Here is a 20352-nt window from a genome sequence, read left to right on the forward strand (position 1 = left end):
GTGGTGATTTGTGTCCACTGCATGTGTAAAGTTTGCACATTTGTTGCCACCCAGTCCAGTTCTTTTATATCTTTGCAGGTAAAAACTGAGAAATGTATCCACTTGTTGAACTTGGCTTGCTTTGGTTTTGTGTCAGAAAAAACCCACTCGTCTCTTTTTTCAGCTTCGATAGTTGACTCCCTCCTTCTGGTTTAGGTAAATATCAGGACCCACTGTTTAATATATGCCTGCAGCAAAAGTAAGACTGCCTGCTCTCACAAGATTTGCTTCCCATTGGACCCATGGGATCCAATTCCCAATGCAGTCGTCTAGTTAGGAACACCTTAATATTCAAAATTACGCAATTTGCTGGCACACAGAGATGTCTTTGTGATACACTTTTAACGAGCCATCAGTCATGCAATTGTTGCGTCCAAGGTACAGTGTATCTTTAATGTCTGGATCAACACCAGTTAATTTAATATTATAAGCATCTGCTGAAAGAGTCAAGCTTTCCACTTTTGTGTGAGGTGATGGTCAAACTGCAGAAGTGCTAAGTTGGACAGCGAACCAAGGACAAAAACCAGAGAGACTGATACCTTGTTGTCTTCTTAATTAAAAGTACTGTATGCCACTGACAGTACTTGTTGGAAGCAAATGAATTTGATTAAAGTCTTTGTGTACATTCTTTGTAGATTCAGACATAGTGGCTATCGCTACTCGTGCTAATTAACCAATTGTTCAGAGGGATTTGGAAATGTAAAACCCATCACCATATGTGCACCAGAAGCTAATTCTAAAGAACTCACACCATGTGCTGAGAACAAATAAAGCATGTGATGAATCACAACTGTATATGAACTGATGACAAAAGTGAGAAAAACTGTCGTGGGAAAATGTTGCTGCTTTAATTGTCTCCGAATAAAAAAACATTAAAATACTGCGCCTGTCCCAAAATTACTCTTCTCCCTCTCAGCCTCCAACACTAATTAATTTGCCATTCTGAGGTAGTCAGTATAAATAATCCTAATTCCAATCCCCCTAATCAACGCTGGTGTTGGAGGAAGAGTTTGGGCGATAAAACCAGCGTCAGTTTAAATTGCAAGCAGCAGAGCCAAGGACAAACTGCGAATGACTCCAGTGACTCCAACTCCTCCAGTTGTTTATTTCAGCAATGAAAAACAGTCATTTGCAAGCATTTAAAAGGTGACCTCAGTGTGATAATTAGAATTTTTTTCTAATTACAAACTGGAAGCAGAGGCAGGTGCTGTTGCAGTGCTGGATGGGAGAGAGTTATAGATGAGATGAGGTTTTTTGACGATGTGGAGCCGAGCCAAAGAACAATCACTGTCTCCCTGATACTGATTGCAGTGATTGACTGTTTAGTTTATGTCACACAGAAAGCTGCTCCCGTTGCCTGTTGTCATGAATGATCTGCTAGAAAACTGACATTGAACGCTGCAGAGCTAATGAAGCAAGTAATGACAAAACACTCAAAAACACTTCTGTTGGAAACTCACTTTGGTTCCATACGGCACTGTTTGTTTCTTTTAGTTTTGATTGTACTTTCTATCAGTAATACTATACTGCCCGGCTACAGACCTATACTTGGTATACACTGATGAGCTAGAACATTATGTACGCCTGTCTTAAGTGCCCTTGTTTCTGTTTGTGCTGCCAGAACATCTGTAATCCACCAAAACATTAACGCCACATGACTTGTGAAGGTGGCCTGTGTTAATGAGTCTTATTTAAATGGCACCATGCCAATTCAAATCCAATTTCACAAACTATATATGACTTGAAGGAAAGAAATCCTCACAATTCCAAAAGCTTAAACTGCATAAAATACAAATAACACAGAGGTTCCTTTCTTGGTAATAAAAGCGCATATATGGCAAAATGGTAGCTTCGTCATCTCTAAAGGCTATTTTGGTTGAAACACTATGTGCTGCACACTATTTATTTATAGAATCCAACAAACAACTTGTCTTCTAAGTCCTGTAAGTGGCTTTGGAGACACTGCAGATCAAATTTGTCACTGGTTCATGGTTTTTCAATAGATAGTTACCATCGCGCGCCGAGAGCATCCCATCAGCCTTTTCTGTTCCACTAACCATGACAATTTGACTGTTATTGCCCATCTTCTCTGTGTCCAATTCACTGACAACAAGAATCCAATGTTCTCTTACCATCCAATACATCTAAGAACCTAAAATGCACCATTACTACAAAATCAACATTATTCTCTTACTGTATGAACAGTCACAATGTCTTAGTTCATCAGCGTGCACATTCTGAAACTGCTTCAGAGGGGCAATCAGAGCTAAATGTATCCCACAACTCACTACTGTGCCATGATGTCCAATTGTTTACAGTAAGAGATATGATCTGGTTTTACAACCAATCAGCAAGCACAAAGAAGTCAGAGCGAGAGGCTTTGTTCAGTAGAATCAAGTATTCAGGTCTAAGAAAAAATCCATACTACTTCACACACAGCATCTTTAGAAAGTGTGATATCAGCAGCCTATGAAATTTTATGGTTTTAGGGAACAATTTAGAACAATGAAGAACTTATTTTGAAAGTCAATGTGAAATGTTTCCTTTAGCCATTGAACAATGCTATCTTCTGTTCTGGCAACCCAGGAACCATGAAGCTTTTCATTGGCCACTATTGGCAATGAGTAGAATAACATCACCACTGTAAGCATCTGTATAAAGCACAGGTGTGGATTTTGGGAGAAACCCTATAAATGTCTTTCAAGTTCTTCATGTGGTCGAATTCTCAATGCATGAGACAAGTGCTTCAGCACAACGCAACTGTAAGTGATGTAAGTAAGACAGATGTCCAGTCAGGCAGGAAATCCTGTCTCAGTCACCTCAGCCAACATCACATGTGGTACATTATTTCATCATTTCAGTCATCATATGTTACACACAGCTCCATTGGAACTGGTTTTATAGTAATTCCTTTGAGGAGGAAACTCATTTTTATCAGCAATCCAGACATACAAACGTGTCTTTTCAGCTTGTGTACAAGCTCCGCTGCTTGGATACAGTCCAAAGTTTCAGATCAAAGTCACATTTCTCTCGAGCGCCACAGGCTCAGCGTTTGCTATTGTATATCCAAGAGGAAGCAGTGTGATTATACGTGAACAGATGGAAACTTTTGTCTCACATTTACTGAACACATGCTGGCTACCTGGTCACAGGGCTCAGAGTCCGCTGGAGGAGCTCAGCTCATGCAGTTGAGATTCTGTGGAAATGATGATGCGAAAACGCCTTTTGTCTGGACAGCCATGAGTGGTCCAGATTGTGTGAAGCATATTCCATGACCATCCTATCTGTCAGTGCCCGGGAGTGTGACTGGCATTTTGATTGCAGTTTTTTTCTCTGGGGATGCCTGGGACCTTGAAACGGGATCACTGAGGCACACAGGATCCAGCAGAACATGTTTTCTGCTATGGAGCATTATTTTCTCAGTTTCTGAAAGTGTAATACCTAATGATACAGCTGTGTCTTTCTCAGTAAACAACTATTTATTATGTTGATATACTTAAATGTGTGTTTCTGTTGTAGTCTGTCTTTGTAGTCTAGTCTAGTAGCTGTAAATAGGAATGGCAGGTCTGTCAGCAGTAGTACACAATGTCTAATGTGTTTGGACAGTGGTGTCTCATTTTTTTTTCAAATCTAAAAAACCCAGAAGTGTAGGAAATGGTTTAAATTCTATTTTTTGATTCAATAAAGCATGAAATGTTAGTACACCTGGCTAATCATTTTACTACCTACAGTACTACCACTAACATTAGGTTTCCCTGTCACCAACAGGAACCGTTTTTAGCCGTTGTGCTTCTGTTGTGGTGTAGAATCCAACAGCTTTGACCGCGATGGTAACTTTTAAATACGCCAAAACCACAACAAATAGTAGTTGCTGAAATGTAACTCCCGCCTCCTTGCACCCTACAAGTTGTGTCCTTTTCCACAGTGTAATCTGATCCATTCCAACCCGACAGTGTTTGGAATAGCATCCCCATCTTCCAGGTATGATATCCCAATTTTCCTAACTGGAATTCTGAATGGATGGCTGGTCTTATTCCTGTTGGGAATCAAGAGAAAGAAAGACCTGACTGGCTCTACAGGCATCCAAAAAAGGCACTGCAACTGGTCAATGTTTGTGGCTGTCCAACATTTCTGCCCTCCGATCGATTCCCTGCAAGTTGCAAAACTGCAGTAACAGAAATAATAGCTATATTTAGGACCTACTTTTGTCCATTTTTTTGTTTGGTGTAGATTATCACGAGTCTCAACTGTGAAATTTGCCAACTTTATTGTCAACTGTACTATCTGAAGCGCAGGATTGGCAAGTCTACTTTCAACATTTGATAAGCCAGATCTATCAGTTTGATATTTCTTGTCATGATAGAAAATTACATAATACATCTTTAATTTTTTCAAATGAATGCCACCTAAACCTCAGAAAAATGAGAGCTTTAAATTTTTTTTATTTTTAGTTATGTTCAGGGGAATCAGAAATCCCAACCCAAAGTGGAAATATAACAGATGGAGATCTGGGCCTCATGCACCCCTCAGACAGCTCTCGTCATCATGCCTGATTTATCTTGACAGTAACCTTTGAAAAGCCACTTCAGGACTGAATCACCTGAGTATAGGGACTGAGAGTGTGACGCAGCAACCTGACAAATAAATCATCCTCGTTTGATTGATCAGCCACTGCCTCACCCTGACAGACTGTTTAGGATGTCTGACCAGCTGAGTGTCACTTATAAAACTCAGGGCATGCAGGGAACAGGAAGTACTGCACTGCAAAATTATTCTATTCTGCAAACAAGTAAGCTTCACAATGCATAAAGAAGCTCTGTTGTGGAGAGTGATGCATCATCTACTGCACTAGTCAAATACTATGGAGATAAATTCACCATGTCAGTTAACACAATAAACCTCCATTGTTCTATTTCATTTCGAGTTATGTCCAATAATTGCTATTTTTTGTTGTTTTGGTGCATTCAGAGTTAACAAAGCGGTCAAAGCTGCTGGATCTTACGCTACACTGGGAACAAAAAGGCTGAATTACGGGGTTATCGGTGTAAATTTTGGCACCATTTCACACTTGCCCTGACTTCCTGCAGTGAAAATTGTGCTTGTTTCATGCAACACAAGTTTAAGTTGGAAAGGAAGTGCATACAAACTAGTAAAAAAAAAAAAAAAAAGTCCCCCAACTTGGAGCTGTTTATCTGATGAGCCAACTCTTAATATGCACATGATGGCCATGAATGAAAGTAGGCATTCTGGGATGCCCAGAGAGTGATCTGTGAACAGGGACTATAGTCCCCGATGCAGCGACTGGGTTCAATTCCAGCTCACGGTCCTTTGCTGCAGGTCTTCCCCCCCATTCTCCTCCTTACTTTCCTATCTGTCTCTCGACTAGTAACTGTCAAATAAGGCCAAAAACCATCTAAAAGAAAAGAGGCATTCATTCATACTTTCTGTTACACTTTTTTCTTCAAAATTTCACAATTATTCCAAATTTAAGAATGTGACAATGCACATTATATTTAGACGGAAACCCAACTCATACCTGTTGCCAATGTTTTCTTCATAATATATATAGATCAAAAGTTTTCGTTTGATTTTATTTTCCAAAGATTTTTTGAAATTTGGTTAAAATTGGTGGGGCTGCACAGTGGCGTAGTGGTTAGCACTTTCGCCTTGCAGCTAGAAGATCCCTGGTTCGCATCCCGGCTTTCCCGGGATCTTTCTGCATGGAGTTTGCATGTTTTCCCTGTACATGCGTGGCTTTTCTCCGGTACTCCGGCTTCCTCCCACAGTCCAAAAACATGCTGAGGTTAATGTGTGTGTAATGTGTGAATGTGAGTGTGATTGTTTGTCTCTATATGTAGCCGTGTGATAGACTGGTGACCTGTCTAGGGTGTCCCCTGCTTTCGCCCCAAGTCAGCTGGGATAGACTCCAGCCCCCCATGACCCTAATGAGGATTATGCGTTGTATAGATAATGGATGGATGGATGGATGGATGGATAGATGGATGGTTAAAATTGTGCTACATTTGGATGGAAACCTAGTTAATGAGAAATGCCTTCAAGTTCCAGTGAAATGTCTTGTTTTGTTCGAGCAACTGTCCAAAACCAAAAACATAAAAATGACAATATGCAAGACAAGAAAAAGAAGGAAAATTCTCCCATTTGCGAAGCTGAAACTGATAAATCTTTGGCATTGTTGCAAGAAAAGTGATAAATCAAGAAGGTACACGACTAATTAGCTGATCATCCAATCAGCACAGCTTAAGTGTAAGCCAGCTTGATGCCAGTGAAAGTCAGGCAGAATGTTATTGTGTTTTTGTCTAAACTGGAGAGACGGGATAGATACATCTGGTTTAACTGGGTCTGAAAGTGTTCTACTTTGCCTCTTCACCACCTTTTTCATGATGCTAAAATAATGACATTAATATGGTTCACAGAAAACATGAGAATGGTAGAATGCACCAAGTCTTCTGGGTAAGTCTTCGAACCTTTCATTTCAGTGTGACTCTAAGAAAAACATCAAGAAAATGTCACAAATGCCAAAACATAAGTACATGCATTTCGAGCAGATAACATGCAAGACATTTTTTCATCTTTAAAAAGATTATCACAAAGCCAGTTTCGTGCCCCTTGTCAGATTTGAAGCAGTTGCCAAATCGTGCATGCTTTTCTGGTGCTCTCCTGAGACGATGTGCCATCAGCGCTGATAAACTTCATTATCAGCAGCATGGGAGAGGCCCTGCCTGGCCCTGCCTTTATCTCCACTTTAAGATTATGAGCAGCCACCTGTCTGTCCAGAGCATTTCTATCTGGAGAAAGTATTTTATCTGGAATAAGAGCATCCTGCCACTCCGACAGATAACTCCTCCTCAGCTTATCCTCCTGCATATGCACCAGAGGACACAGCAATGTGTCATTTCAGAAAGAAACTTTAGGGATCACGTAGTGATCCAGCAGCCAGCATACTGTTCCTCCTTATTATAGTGAATTACTGTGCAAATGGCCTGATAATAAATCAAATGTGGCCCAGTGTGATTATGTAATTACATTATCTCATCAAAGGATGGATTGATTAAGACCGACCTCCTAATAGATGAAGAACTGGATCATTTTATCACACACATTCTCTATTAAAAGAGCACTTTGATTACATGTGTTGAGGGTATATTAATTGGGAGCTTCTTAAACACACACAGTAAAAATTGTGCAATCTACAGTCCTGTATGCAGTAAATCCATCATTTATGAAGAGTCAAACGTTAATTATTTGCGCCGGAGATAACTGCACAGCAACTCAACACAGGGGGAAGTTACTATATAGAAATGGACAGAGGAGAGTGTGAGTCTGAGCCTTGGTAATATGAAAAACATTACTTTGATTACTACTTACTCTACTTCAGGGGATAATTACAATTTTTTAACAGCAGTTACCACAATCTCGGAGATGTAAAACAGAGATGTGGTTTTCGTCTTGCCATTGATCAGTGAGTATGATGTTAAAAGCTAAAACTTGCAACATATTTTTTAGGTTTTTTGGATATCTGCACCATTAAAAGTATGCCGAATGAGGTTTTAGCATTACCTGTTTGCAGTCTACCCATGAATGCACAAAGATTTATCACTGGATTATTTAGACACAGAAGGAAACTTTAAAGCAACATGATTTAGAGGCAAATCTGCAAGCAGGCCTGTTTTGTTTTTTTGTTTTTTTTTTAGTAATTTAAGGTTGGAGATGGCTATAGGAGATAGTGATATCTTCAGGAGGATTCAGTCAAACTGAATCTAACATGCTGTATCATGTCCCTCTGTGTGTGTGTGTGTGTGTGTGTGTGTGTGTGTGTGTGTGTGTATATTTAAATTTGACATAGTTAACACTATGAGGAGTCAGCTTTATGAAGGAAGTTGCAGCAATCAGGCACTGAGGGTTTAAAAAAACAACAAAATCAGCACTGTTAAAGGGACAAATTACTGTACAATGACAATTGTCTCTTTCCCCTCAGTATCTTTGCTTTCAACTCCCCTCATCTATGGCTGAACTTTGCATTATCTAATATTTATGTATTAACCTTTATTTAACCTTGAGAAATCCCACTGAGAATAAGAACCTCTTTTTCAAGGGAGTCCTGGCCAAGATAGGCACCAGCAGATACAAAACATAGTTACAAAATGGCACAGTTAAAACACAATTAAAACAAGAGCAAAAAGCAAATTAAAAAAGATTAAATTTACATGCAAATTATAAAAAAACTAGTCTATGTTATGAAGCAAAAATGCACCTGTGGATATATACGTGGAGAGATGAATCTATCTTTTAAATTTTAGTAATTTTTTTTTCAAATTTAACAATGATTTTGTGGATTTTTTTTTCTTTCTCTCTGATGTCGGTACCCAGATATGCAACTGATGTCACAATGACAGTACAATCTTTCTGCAGAACAGAATGGTCCACACTAATCATTCGACTTGTCTGCGTCTCTTTAAACCAATCACAGCTGTCGTTACTGGGGCTAAACAAAGGATGCTGCTTCGGCATCCACTTAAAATAGTGATGGCTGGAATTGTTGTGATGACACATTGGTATGCAGAGAGACGAGCACTGTGATTACAAGAGATAATCCACTGCAAAAAAAAAAGAACTAGCAGAGCTGCCAGACTACACGATCTAAATCCTCTGTAAAACTTTCAGTCTCAGGTTCAGTTTCAGTGTGGTAGGTTGCAGCCTGAAGCAAGTTGTTGCTGTTTCTCACGGTGAACAAAACTGTAACACACAGATAGCAGAAGGGGGGAGGATGCTAACTGAGATCTGAGTCAGACTAGATAGACTTGTGGTGTGATGCATTTCGTGAAATGGGTCATTGCATTGTCTGCACCTTATTTGCGTGAAGTTGAGGTTTAGGCTACTTTTTGCAAATGAGGGGCATCCAGCCGTCACCCGACGCCTCCGGAAACTCTGGAAAAACTTTTCCTCTGTCGCTCTAAATTGAACACAGATTCAGCAGCTGCACGGCTTATTCTCCTGAAGTGTTCACAGAAATACATTTTGGTGAGTTATTTTCATAATATAGCTAACAGTTTTCAAAGTTTGGGATCCAGGAGCCCCCTGAGTGCAGCATTGATCTGGTCAGATGCAGCCAATGCTGGCAAACCATTTGGAGGTGTCATGCTTTCCTGTTGGAGAGCACCTTAATCCTCTATCATGACACTGCCCAGTTGTTTTCCCATTAAGCATCCAATGACAGTGGTCCAACACTTTTACATCCAAAAACACACCTGTGGACACATAATCATGTAAAAGAGCCCACCCTCACAGCTCACTCGGGGCTGCTTGTGTCAGAAACATGGAATCTAAAGTTATTAATATGAAATTGTATATGGAAAAAAAAAGAAACAGCATTTTTAAATATATTTAATACATTGGATTTGGCTGTTTTTGTGCTCAGTCTGTGTATTTGTCTACAATCATGCACAGTAACTCGCCCTTCAGGGCCCCAACATCTGGATCTGATGCCTCATGCATCTTTTATTTCATTTCAGATGCATCAGCAGTGGCTCAAGTAGCTCAGTCTATCCCAAATGAAATATATTGACCAGTAAAACTATTTAGGCCAAATGTTATAGCTATAGTCCACTCTGTGATTCATTCTGTAGCCACATTTTCTGATTTATAGAATCAGTTTCTGACATGTTTATTGGGGAAATAGGGGGAAACGACATGCAGCCCACAAATGTTGTGATGGTTTAAAAAAAAAGAATACAGGCAAATCTAGTTTCTAAATCTTTCACATGACAACTTTTACATCCGAGAACCACCTCTCAAAGAAAAGCATCTGAAGGCTGGAGGCCAGAGAGAATTTATGACCAATTCCAGACTCTCAGGCCTGTCTGTCTGTCTCCTGTGGGGGAGCTGAGGCCTTGTACACTGGGTGAGGGATGGTGGTGATTGGTATGAGACCGCTGTGAGAGGATGTTCACTGTGGGAGGAGTGTTTGACTCCCGGTTCAAGCACAACCCAGACTCACTATTTATGTTCCTGGTTTGATACCTGGGGACCAGCGGGTGTCTCTACTCTTTCTATGCGGCTTGGTATTCAGAGAGGGATGGAGAAAGGCAACCTGGTTCTGTAAGGACAATTTTGCAAAGCTAAACAGAAGACAGATTTAAATGGTTTATGCAGGATTGTTATGGGGTGCTAAATGCCGCACTGAATCACTGGAATAATTCTCAGAGCTAAAGGTATTATTGCGGTTTATGACACACAATTTAGTGCCCTTTGGATTTAAATGTGTAAACTCTGGAAGTGTTCAACAGGAGGCATTATTTCAAATCTCAGTATTAAGGTTGTCAACAGTTTTATAACAAAGAAATGGTCATAAACCTGTCTATAGGCTTTCAATTAGAACATATAAATGTTTACAAGGAACTGCCTCATATTCTGCCTTTTTGGCTTTTCTGTTTCTATTGCAGAGTAAAATCCAACAGCTTTGACATTAAGCTAAATCCAGATGCTCCAAAACTGGGACAAACAGTAGTTACTTGACATATATTCCAGTTCTATGGAGGTTGGAAGTTCGTTATGTTTGCATATATGGTTAATTTTACATTGTGGATGTTTGAGAAAGGAAGAATGTTACTTGAGTGAGGTTGAAAAACAGCATTTGATATTCACACAGAGTTTAACCAATCAGCTTTGAGTATTCAGAAAGATGACACTAATCCAGGAACTAAAGTAGCACATATTTGCACAGATTCATCCTCTTCAGGAACTGGACCAAAGTCACCTTCATTTACCATTGCCCATGTTTACCATTATATGCAGCTTATTTTGTACACTTGTTTTCTGGGCATATCTAAAAGTCCCGAAAATTGCTCCAAAATCTCCAAGGAAAGCATAAAGTTACACTTGGCTCAGGGAGAAAAGTTTATATATTGATAAAAGCAAAATTGCAATAAAGTGCAGCAGAAACAAACTGAGCCAACAAATGAAGACATACATGGACTTAAACCATGTGAGCACAAGCAACCTTTGTCCATTTACTACTGGTGCTCCACTACAGAAAGTAAAATATTAGTTATTAAAAACATCAGATTTATGTGGAACCATGAGGATCTGCTATAACTTTCCACAATTACAGAAGTCATGGGTATCTTCTCTAATTTTTCACTGCTTGAGGCTCGATTGGACTTGAACATTTTCTCAAAATTATGTTAAAATTTCACTACATTTGCCTGTGTATGTTGCATTTTTAATTCAGGATTTGATGTAGAAATTGAGGTAATCATGTTTCTGTTTTAATAATTAAAGTACAAATATCAAATCGTATTGTGTCGTATCTGTTGGTGTGAATTCATCATTATCAATATATGTCAAATCATCTAAGAAGAAGAGATACCCAACCCTTGTAAACAGGAAACTGTTGCAAACACATAAACCACATCATTATATGGTGATGTCAGGGTTGTGCCCTGATTGCCAAGATATCAGTGAATACTGCTTTGAGTTTGGGTTTTTTGATGCACCCACTTATGCATTTCTTTGTGACCACTTGCTATATTGTCATTAACATATCAATAATCTGTCTCTAAGGAAATATATCACTGGGAAAGGGACATTTACATATTGTAGTTAAGTAAAAATAACCATACTATGATGATTAGCACCCTTTGTAACTTTGCCAAGTATAAATTAAATTTCAAGTATTTTCCAATGCGCTAACAAATCTGTTGTTCATTAATGCTGGTATCTATATTTGTTTTCTGAAAATAACTATCATCCAAAAAAAAAACCCCAAAAAAAACAAAACGACATGACAGCAATTCTGTACTGAGTACAAAGGGTTTTGGACTTACCAGTATCAGGTTTGATGAATAAAACCGGATGATGCCTCCTTTCCTCCTCTTTCTTCGTCACTTCCTCCTTCACTTTCTCTCCACCTTGACTGTGAAGGTTTAGCTGCTTCTGGCCTGGATTTGCCCTTCGATGACTCTCGTCCAGTTTGACCCTTGTTGGAGGCTGTGTAGTCGTGGTGGTAGTGGTGGTAAACTGCACCGTGGGGGTTGTCTGGTACTCCGGGCTCCTTGGGAGGTTCGTGCTGGGCTCAGATGTCTTTTTTCCGTAGCTGTTGGTTGGATCGTTGCTCTCTGAATCCTCATGGCTTCTCTCCTGTTGTGCTGACTTGATCTTGTAAGGTACATCCTCTCCTTCAGGCCCAGTGACACTTTGAAAAGTTGCCATTTCTTCCTCCGTCTCCTCGTCTATTTCATCTTCATTCAACCTGTCCTCATCATCTGGTGTGACTGCACCCCGTAATTCCTCTTGACCGTTTGTACCTGCCTGGGGGTGGATCGGAATCTCTGTGCTTCTCAGTATGTACGGTGGAAAATTTACTGTATCTGCTCCTCTTTCATGATTGGTTTTCGTCTCTGCACCTCTCACTGGGTGAGTAACTTTGATCTCACGGTTTGAACCTCTGGGTGTGACATTATCTGATGCATTTTGGTGACGTGCCTTAGTGTCAGCACCTCTCTGATGATAAATTATACTTTCCGAACTCACGTGTGGGTACTCTGGCTGTTTTTCATTCACTATTCCTTGGTTTAAGGGAAATATGACACTGCCCAAACTCCTGTGTGCATGCAGTGGGTTTTCTAAATCTGTCTGTTGACTCAAATCACCAAACGAGACACTTTGAGCACTTGTTAAACCTTGTGAGGGCTGCCAAGAACTAGTGGCATACATATGTGGCCTGACAGTACCCTGCTCCACTCTCAGGGGACTTTCTGTCACTTCCTCTTTGTCTGCAGGACGGTCATGAACTCCATATTGCTCTCTCAGCTCCAGCTTGCCTCGTCTGTCAAAGCTCTGAAGGGAAGAGGTTCTGTCAGGTCTGGCAGAGCCTCGGGACACGGACACAATTTTGTTGGAGGAAGAGGAAGAGGAGGAGGACTGTGTGGGGAAGACCAAAGATTGTGGGTACGTCTCAGGAAAGTCTGTAGGACCATAATCATAGTCTTCTGGCTCCTCCTTATCCAGTGGTGACAATTTGAAGAGAGGAAGATTCCCATTAGGTGGAAGGTGATACGGTGTTGAGAACTGATCCATGCTGCCTTGTTGGTCAAACTTGTAGGGATAACTATCGCGCCCATTGGCTATGTTTTCTTCTGTTGGTGCAGCTAACATGGGTTTATGGACTTTCTGGGGATCACAGTCAGGTACAGGGTAGCACATTAAGTCCCCTCCCTCATTAGGGCAGTGGCACACCCGGCAAGAGTCAATATGGAAGGAGTGACCCGCCTCGTACTTTTGCCCGCCATGAACACATCCGATGCGTTCACACTGCATGCAGCCATCTGCAGGCTCCAAAACCTCGATGCAGTTTGGTGGCAAATCAGGACAGCTGATGAAGTGGCAGCTGATCCGTCCCCCTCCAGAGGGGCAAGAGCACTCTGTGCTGCCGTAGTCAACAAAGTAAGAGTCTCCTTCAGGCACCTTCCCGTTCTTAAATCCAGCATTGATGCAGTCGTAGTACTGGTAACCCTCGCAGGTACATCCTTTCTGTAAGCATGAAGCACAACAAGCGCCTCCTTCCAGCACTTCTTCGATACAGTTGTCCAGCATGGGACAGTTCACACCGGTGCAGTCACGCTGACACCAGCAGACACTCAGGTAGAGGAAAAGCAACGTGCACGTCAGCAGTACTCGAGCCATTACACCTGGTGGTAGTTCGACAATCAAAGGAGTTCAGGTGTCATCCAAGGCCTTTAGTTTATCTTCTGGCAGGCGTTCATTCTGCACATGTAAGTCACCTCTATTCTGTGAGAAACGGAAGACACAGACACACGGAGACTTATTTCTCAAAATGAAAGCAGACAAACATCTGGCTTTGTAGTTGAGCTCACAAGAGTCCAATTTTTACAAGCTCCCAGTCTTCCTAACATTAGGACTACGTGCTCCTCATTAACATCAGCTGGAGACGTGTGTTCTGACTCATTATGCATGCTGTCATGATAAAACCTGGAATCAGCCCAACTTCTAAATGTCTACCACATCTGTGATTATTTCCATTAAAAATGCTCAAATAATTTTGTGTTGCAATCAGCCCTGAAGTCTATCTGCTGAGCATGGACGCTTCATAATATTTTGGCAGTTGAGTTTGTGGGAAATTGATTACACATTAAAGAAAGTACATTCTCTGAAGTAATTAGCAGGGCAGAGAGCAAAGTGCAGGGCCTCCTTTGACTAATGACTCTTGTTGAACATGATGTGTTTAATAAAAGCTGCAGTTTGAGATGCAAAGCGACTGTAGCAACTTCATTAGTTCATTTCATCACAAAGCAGAACTCAAATGGAGTATACATTAGATTGTAAAAACCTTTGGTAATTTTGTAAAACAGAACCAACGAAAGTACAAGAAGCCAAATATGTGCCACAAACCAACTCCACTTCACACTCTGCTGTTCTGAATTTGAGAAAATTCCAAAAACTACACATTATTCTCTTTACAAAATTGCTTGAGGACAGATCCAATTCATCATCAGTGATGCTAGGCATATTTTCCTTCACCTTCAGGTCATCTCTGCAAGTAAACACACACCCCCACATCAAGCTGCTCTGTTCTTGGAGTGACATTGGTGAACTGAATTTGACATCAGTTTGCCACAAATACTGCTGTCACAAGTCAGTAAATCTGCCCAAAACAAGCTCTGTTAGCCTCCTCGTGTGTTAATCACTCTGCAATCCCATCTGAGTCATGAACTGCACGTTTGATGAAAGAACCAGGGAATGATCTTAACAGACTGGCAATCGTTCACACATTGAATATATTATATTAAAAACAGCTTGTGTAACCCTTTACTGTGATTTTATAGCTCAAAATATCAAAACGCACAGAAAGACTTTATTAAAAGTGAAGAAATTATGAGGAGGACGGCAAAAATCCAGAAGTCTGGGTGGATCTGAAGGCTTTATGTAAAAAGTAGGATCCTGTTACTCACTTTGTACTATCCATTAACACAATACGCTCTAAAAACTCCTGCAGTCCCACTCATTTTTACCATTCTCTGAGGTTTTAGGAAATATTGTCAGATATTTGATTATTTGGTAACATAAATACGTTGCAATGGACAATGCAACAGCAGCTGGAGGCTGGACAAGGAAAAACAGGCAAGTCAAAAGGTCAACCTTTAAATCAGATGGGATTATATGATATGTAGAAGTCAGATAAAATAGCTATAAGTTCAAAAGGAATAAAACATCTTGACCTACTCACGGCTAGACTTGGTGGACATCATGATCAATACAGATCTATTTATGGATCATGGTTATTGTTATACTACGGCATTTGCATATCGTAAACAAATTAATGGATTCGCGTTTCATGTTGTATTGTAGCTACTCATTGCCAATTAACTAAACAAGGGTTTCATTATCAAATTGTCCATATAAAATTTTCTTTTTATATTCTGTGGAAATATTTCTCAGTCACTGTGTCATTCTTTCAAGTTTTTTCTTTCTTTACAGAAATCACAAGCAAATCTGAAACTGATAATTGTGACATAAACTTTAAACATCACTTTTTGAGTATCAGTTAATATTTTTTCTCTTAAGGAAGCAGATTGTCATATTGGGAAAAGTACTTATTCACACTTTTGTCATTTGTTCCATATCTGTTGCTTGAAAAATGGCTGAAATTGTGAATTGGTGGTTGAAATAGTTACTTAATAATTCAGCTAATCGATTATGAAATGTTTTAGCTGCTACAAATTATTGTATATCCAGAAATTCACCTTCCGTAAGACAAAGATAATTAATGCAGACAATGTGCAGTATTTCTCAAGCTCCTTGTCATGTATAAATCACAGTATAAAACTACTGTGCTGGATCAGAAACTATACAGTAAGCTTTTCTCTCGCAGACCATTCTGATATAAAGTCTGGAGTTGATATTTTACAGTGTTGAAGCCAAGGTCTTTGAGCCACAATCTATAGCATGCTGCAGAGAAAAGAAAGAGGAGCTGAGTAATTGGCATTTTTTCCCCCTCTAAACCTAAACTTTTAGAGTTAAGCTCCTGCTGCAGCCTCCCTGAGGGCAGGATGAGCTCCATCCTGCCTCGGAGGCCTTCTGTCACTAACCTTGACTAACCCGACAAGTGAGGATCACGGCGGCCCTGTCAACGAAAGTGACACCCACCGTCACCGGAGCAGGCATAATAAAAGCTGGCAAGAAGTGGATGCAGAAGAATGCAAACAGGGCAGTGAAAGCAGGCTGGTGTTTCCCAGAGCAGTGAGGGAAAAGGGGGATTCCTGCCTTTCTCAAAGCCTGAACACACACAGCTGATCTCTAAACAGTCCCTGATGGTGTGCTGCTTTGCCAACATGGACAAAAAGAAGGGGATTCTTTAAAGACTAAACTTTTTCAGAAAGGAAATGCATCCATGCAGAAAGAAAAGCAACTGACTCCACATGAAAACAGGAAAGTAAATTCCTCACTTTGTTTAGGACTGTGTGTTACAAACAAACTGTGGAGATTGTGCAGTTATTTTAATAAACTTGTATGTTAAACTTGTATTTCTTTAAATAACTGATAGCAACAACTGATTAGGCACATATACAAAAACAGACTAAACATGGATTTTGTTTCTTGTGCACAAACTTTTCTGCAACCTGTCACCAGTCTCCACTTAAAAGTTAAATGGGAAAAAACTCAACTAATGATTGCAAGGTTGCAGACTGAAACAGGAACACATCTGAACACAAAAGATTGGAGAAAGTACTGAACGACTCTACATGCATGCAGCAAAGTGAACAGCAGGCGCGCAGGTTTGATGGTAAAACGCAGTTTAACGAGTTGACTTTGTGTTACCTTGTCGACGGCTGTGGGGAGACGCCGGCTGCTGGTCCTCTGGGCGCCGCAAGTGTGAACCTTTTGACCACCGACAAGCTGCTGGAAGCTGGAAGCAGGCAGGCGGAGGGGGAGGTACGAAAAGTTTCCCCTGCTGGAGACTAAAGAGGAGATCCTCATCCTGATCCATAATGAAGAGCAGGCTCTGCTGGCAGGCACCGGCTCACACAGGACACGCAACCAGTAGACTGGACTGGGTCAACTTTGTGAACAGGAGCTGAAAAACTGGTCTGAAATGGATGTAGAACACGGAATAAAGCGGCCCTCTTAAGAACAATATAAACGATGTTTATGCGGAGAGACCGGGGATCGAACCGCCGACCATGCAATCAGTGAGCAACCACCTCTGCAACCGAAGCCACACAAATGGCTCTTTCTTTGAAAATATGTGTATTCTAAGTGTTTGGAAGTAATTAAACCATAATGGACTGAAAATTTATTGTTATTAAGCTAAATGTAAAATCTTAGAAAGAGGCATCTTCCTTCCAAGACCTCATCTACCAAAGCAAGAAGCCTTTTACTTCAACAATTCTACAATTTCATTTAGAAGACGTTTCTATTCAAAGCGACGTACATCTGAGAGTAGATACAACACAAGCAAGGATCTCGTCAGGAGAAGAGAACCCGGATAAGTGCCAAAAAACAAGTTCAAGTGTACGTCATCAGTAAATGTATACAACGCCTACAGAAATAACTTCTGATTAAAGAAAACAGTTGTCATGGTCTTGGGTTTTAGTTGCTAGTTTTGTTATTGTGATTCCTTCCTGTGTTTTTCTCTTATATGTTTCATTGTGTCTGGGTGTAATGTTCCCTTTCAGTTATTTTGTTTTTTTTTCAGTTTGTCTTTCCTTGTGTGTCGCTTGCATCTTCACGTCTGTTCTTTGTCCCTCTTTTCCCTCCCGTCTGAATACAGGTTTATTCTACTTTTTCAAGCCTTTTTGTGTTTCTTTGTTTCTTGCTTCTGTTTATGCCATGCTTTTGTTACCTTTTTTTTCATTAATTTTTGCCAGCTCCCCATGCATTCGATTCATCTAGACTGTGGTTTATTTTTGTATCAGCTTTCTGAACAAAGTTTACTTCTTATTTTCTAAATACCTGCTGTTGGGTTCTGCATTTGGGTCCTCAACTCCCTAATTCATGACAAGAGTTTCATTAATTATTTTTTACTTAGAATTAATGAATTAATCAGCATAGGACAAAAATTTCAACTTTACTATACTTAATTCACCATTAATCAATGATATTTAAATTCCTGAGATATAAAAGTATGTCAGATAAACAGGCATGTTTATCCTACAGTAGCGAAGAATTCAAGCTAACTAGCTAGCGCTACATCACCATTAGCTTAGCATAAACTCAGCTAGTTGGATTTTCATGCATATTTGGACTTTTTTTTGCTGCTGTTTAACTATTTATTCTGCTATTTTATTGGAAGATAGTGTGCACAAGTTATCACAAATTTAACAGCAGAACTAGTATATAGAAAATCATTCATGTCTTTGGGATTCCTCTTACATTTTCACATATTCCAGAAAAAAGTATTTGTAATTTTCGGTTCAAATTAATAGATAACCCTCTATGTGACTCATGCAAACAGTAAAAACAAGTCTGTATATCTATATTAACATAAAAATACAAGGAGATTGACTTTGCATTTTCAAAATGTTGCATCATCATATCTTAAAACTATTTATTTTGATTTCCATCCACTAGCAAAATAATTTTGATGCTATCTGAAAATTAGAAAGGATTCTATCATCCAAGAAAAGACCTGGAATGAGGAGATCTATTGATCAGTAGAGGAAATATGGTGGTGGGGCTTGAGTACAAAACCAACCAGGACAAGAACTGTATTGTATATAAGATCAGCAGCTCAGTGGCCACTTATCTGCAACAGTTATCACAACTGTGTTTGTAGTTTTAAGGTATTTTAATGAGGAAATAATGTGTCTTAGCGACCAGTAAGAAGCTCCAAAAAGCTACTAATTTCATCAGCAAGAGTGATGATTCGGTACAGCTAGTTCACTTTGAAGGTCTGGTCTTAAATATCTGTTCTTTGCTGTTTGCCAAGAAATAGTTTTAAAATGCAAAAAATGCAAAGCGTAACAGAAAGAAAAAGAAATGCACAAAATCAATGTTTTTCCTACTTGAAATTCTGCTAACACCACTGTGATCAAGTTGAACTCACACAAGGTTTATGTCAACCCAGGAAGCAAGACAGGCGGAACTGAGCTTATTATTCCACTATATTTCTGCTCTCGTGTTGTGCTTAGTGCGGTACAAAGTCATATAAGTGGAGTTACTGCGTGGCCGACTGTCTTAAATTTCCTTTCGAGCCATGTTGTAGGCCCCCAGAGTAAACTCCAGCTGCTGTCCACTGCTGTGTTTTTAAGGATCTTGCGTGTAGCTCCTAAATGGACGGCCGTAACCTTGGCTAAACAAGAGCCTCGCGCTCACATCATTACTCATGCTGCTGTCTGTCCCCTGCCAGTCGCAGCCCATGCATGACACAAGGCCATAGGCTATCGCAACTGCACACAAAACACCAAATCTCTTCAAACATGGGCCTGTTTTTAATTACCTGTCTAATCCCACGCTGAGCCCTTTACTCCCTGAAGGGATAAAGATGCATGTCAGTCAACTGAGCATGTTTCTGCATTCACGTGGCATAGAAATGATTTATCCTTGGCCGTGTTTTTAATATATTCCTGCCTTTTGGAGGGAGCGTGACCCCCAAAAGCAGCAAATGGCACAAGTCTAAGCAACTTTACGACTTGAGGCCTATCTTGTATCTCACTTTCGTGACACTTCTTCCTCTATTTGAAGCGGCCCCTTTGGAGAGCCTCGTAAATTTGGCACCTCCAGAGGACGTCAAAGTTCAAAGAGCGCAGGGAGTGTGAGCATTGTGGGGAACAAAATGCGGACTTTGAATGGACTCACTCATCATGTTGGAGTCACCAGTGTCGACCCCTCCCAGCAGCCCACGTAAAGGTCCTAATGAGGAACTATCAAGGCCTCGGGTGAAGTGGTGCTGCAACAAACAGATTGGCTCCGATCGCAGATAAGACAACCGCCAGGGGACTGCTTTCAACTGGAGATGAGAGATGAGGTAAAAAAGAATGGATTCAGACTGTTCAGGAGTGGGTCAGTGGAAGGACATGTCACAAATTGCGAGTAGGCCTGCATTTTTTTTTTTTTATTGCATCTACTATAGTGTGGGCCGGCTGCTTTATTTCTCACATGTAAAAATAGATCTGATTGTGACAGCACAGCTCCCTGGAGTTATGTGCAGTTTTGTTTTAAAGTCACATGGAAGATGCAGCATAGGATGACAAGATGGGACAGAACGGGTTGCCATGGTGTCGTGAACAACCTTGGGTTTCGCATAATGAGATCAGGCTCGGCCCTCGCCATAAAACA

At 40.3% G+C, this 20352-nt stretch overlaps 1 protein-coding gene across 2 annotated transcripts in view; it reads right to left on the minus strand.

Moving 5' to 3' along the window:
* The window catches only part of fbln2 (fibulin 2), an 82459-nt gene extending 65429 nt beyond the window's left edge, over positions 1 to 17030 (minus strand). For both annotated transcript variants that reach the window (XM_035951857.2, XM_023278175.3), the window contains exons 1-2: positions 16894 to 17030; positions 11883 to 13845 (exon numbers count right to left, since the gene is read on the minus strand). In XM_035951857.2, coding sequence (XP_035807750.2) covers positions 11883 to 13740 — 1858 coding nt within the window. In that variant the 5' untranslated portion in view covers positions 13741 to 13845; positions 16894 to 17030. The remainder of the gene's footprint in view (positions 1 to 11882; positions 13846 to 16893) is intronic.
* Between the last annotated feature and the right edge of the window lie 3322 nt (positions 17031 to 20352).

The sequence above is a fragment of the Amphiprion ocellaris genome, chromosome 5 (assembly GCF_022539595.1).
Source record: "Amphiprion ocellaris isolate individual 3 ecotype Okinawa chromosome 5, ASM2253959v1, whole genome shotgun sequence".
Classification (NCBI taxonomy): Eukaryota; Metazoa; Chordata; class Actinopteri; family Pomacentridae; genus Amphiprion; species Amphiprion ocellaris.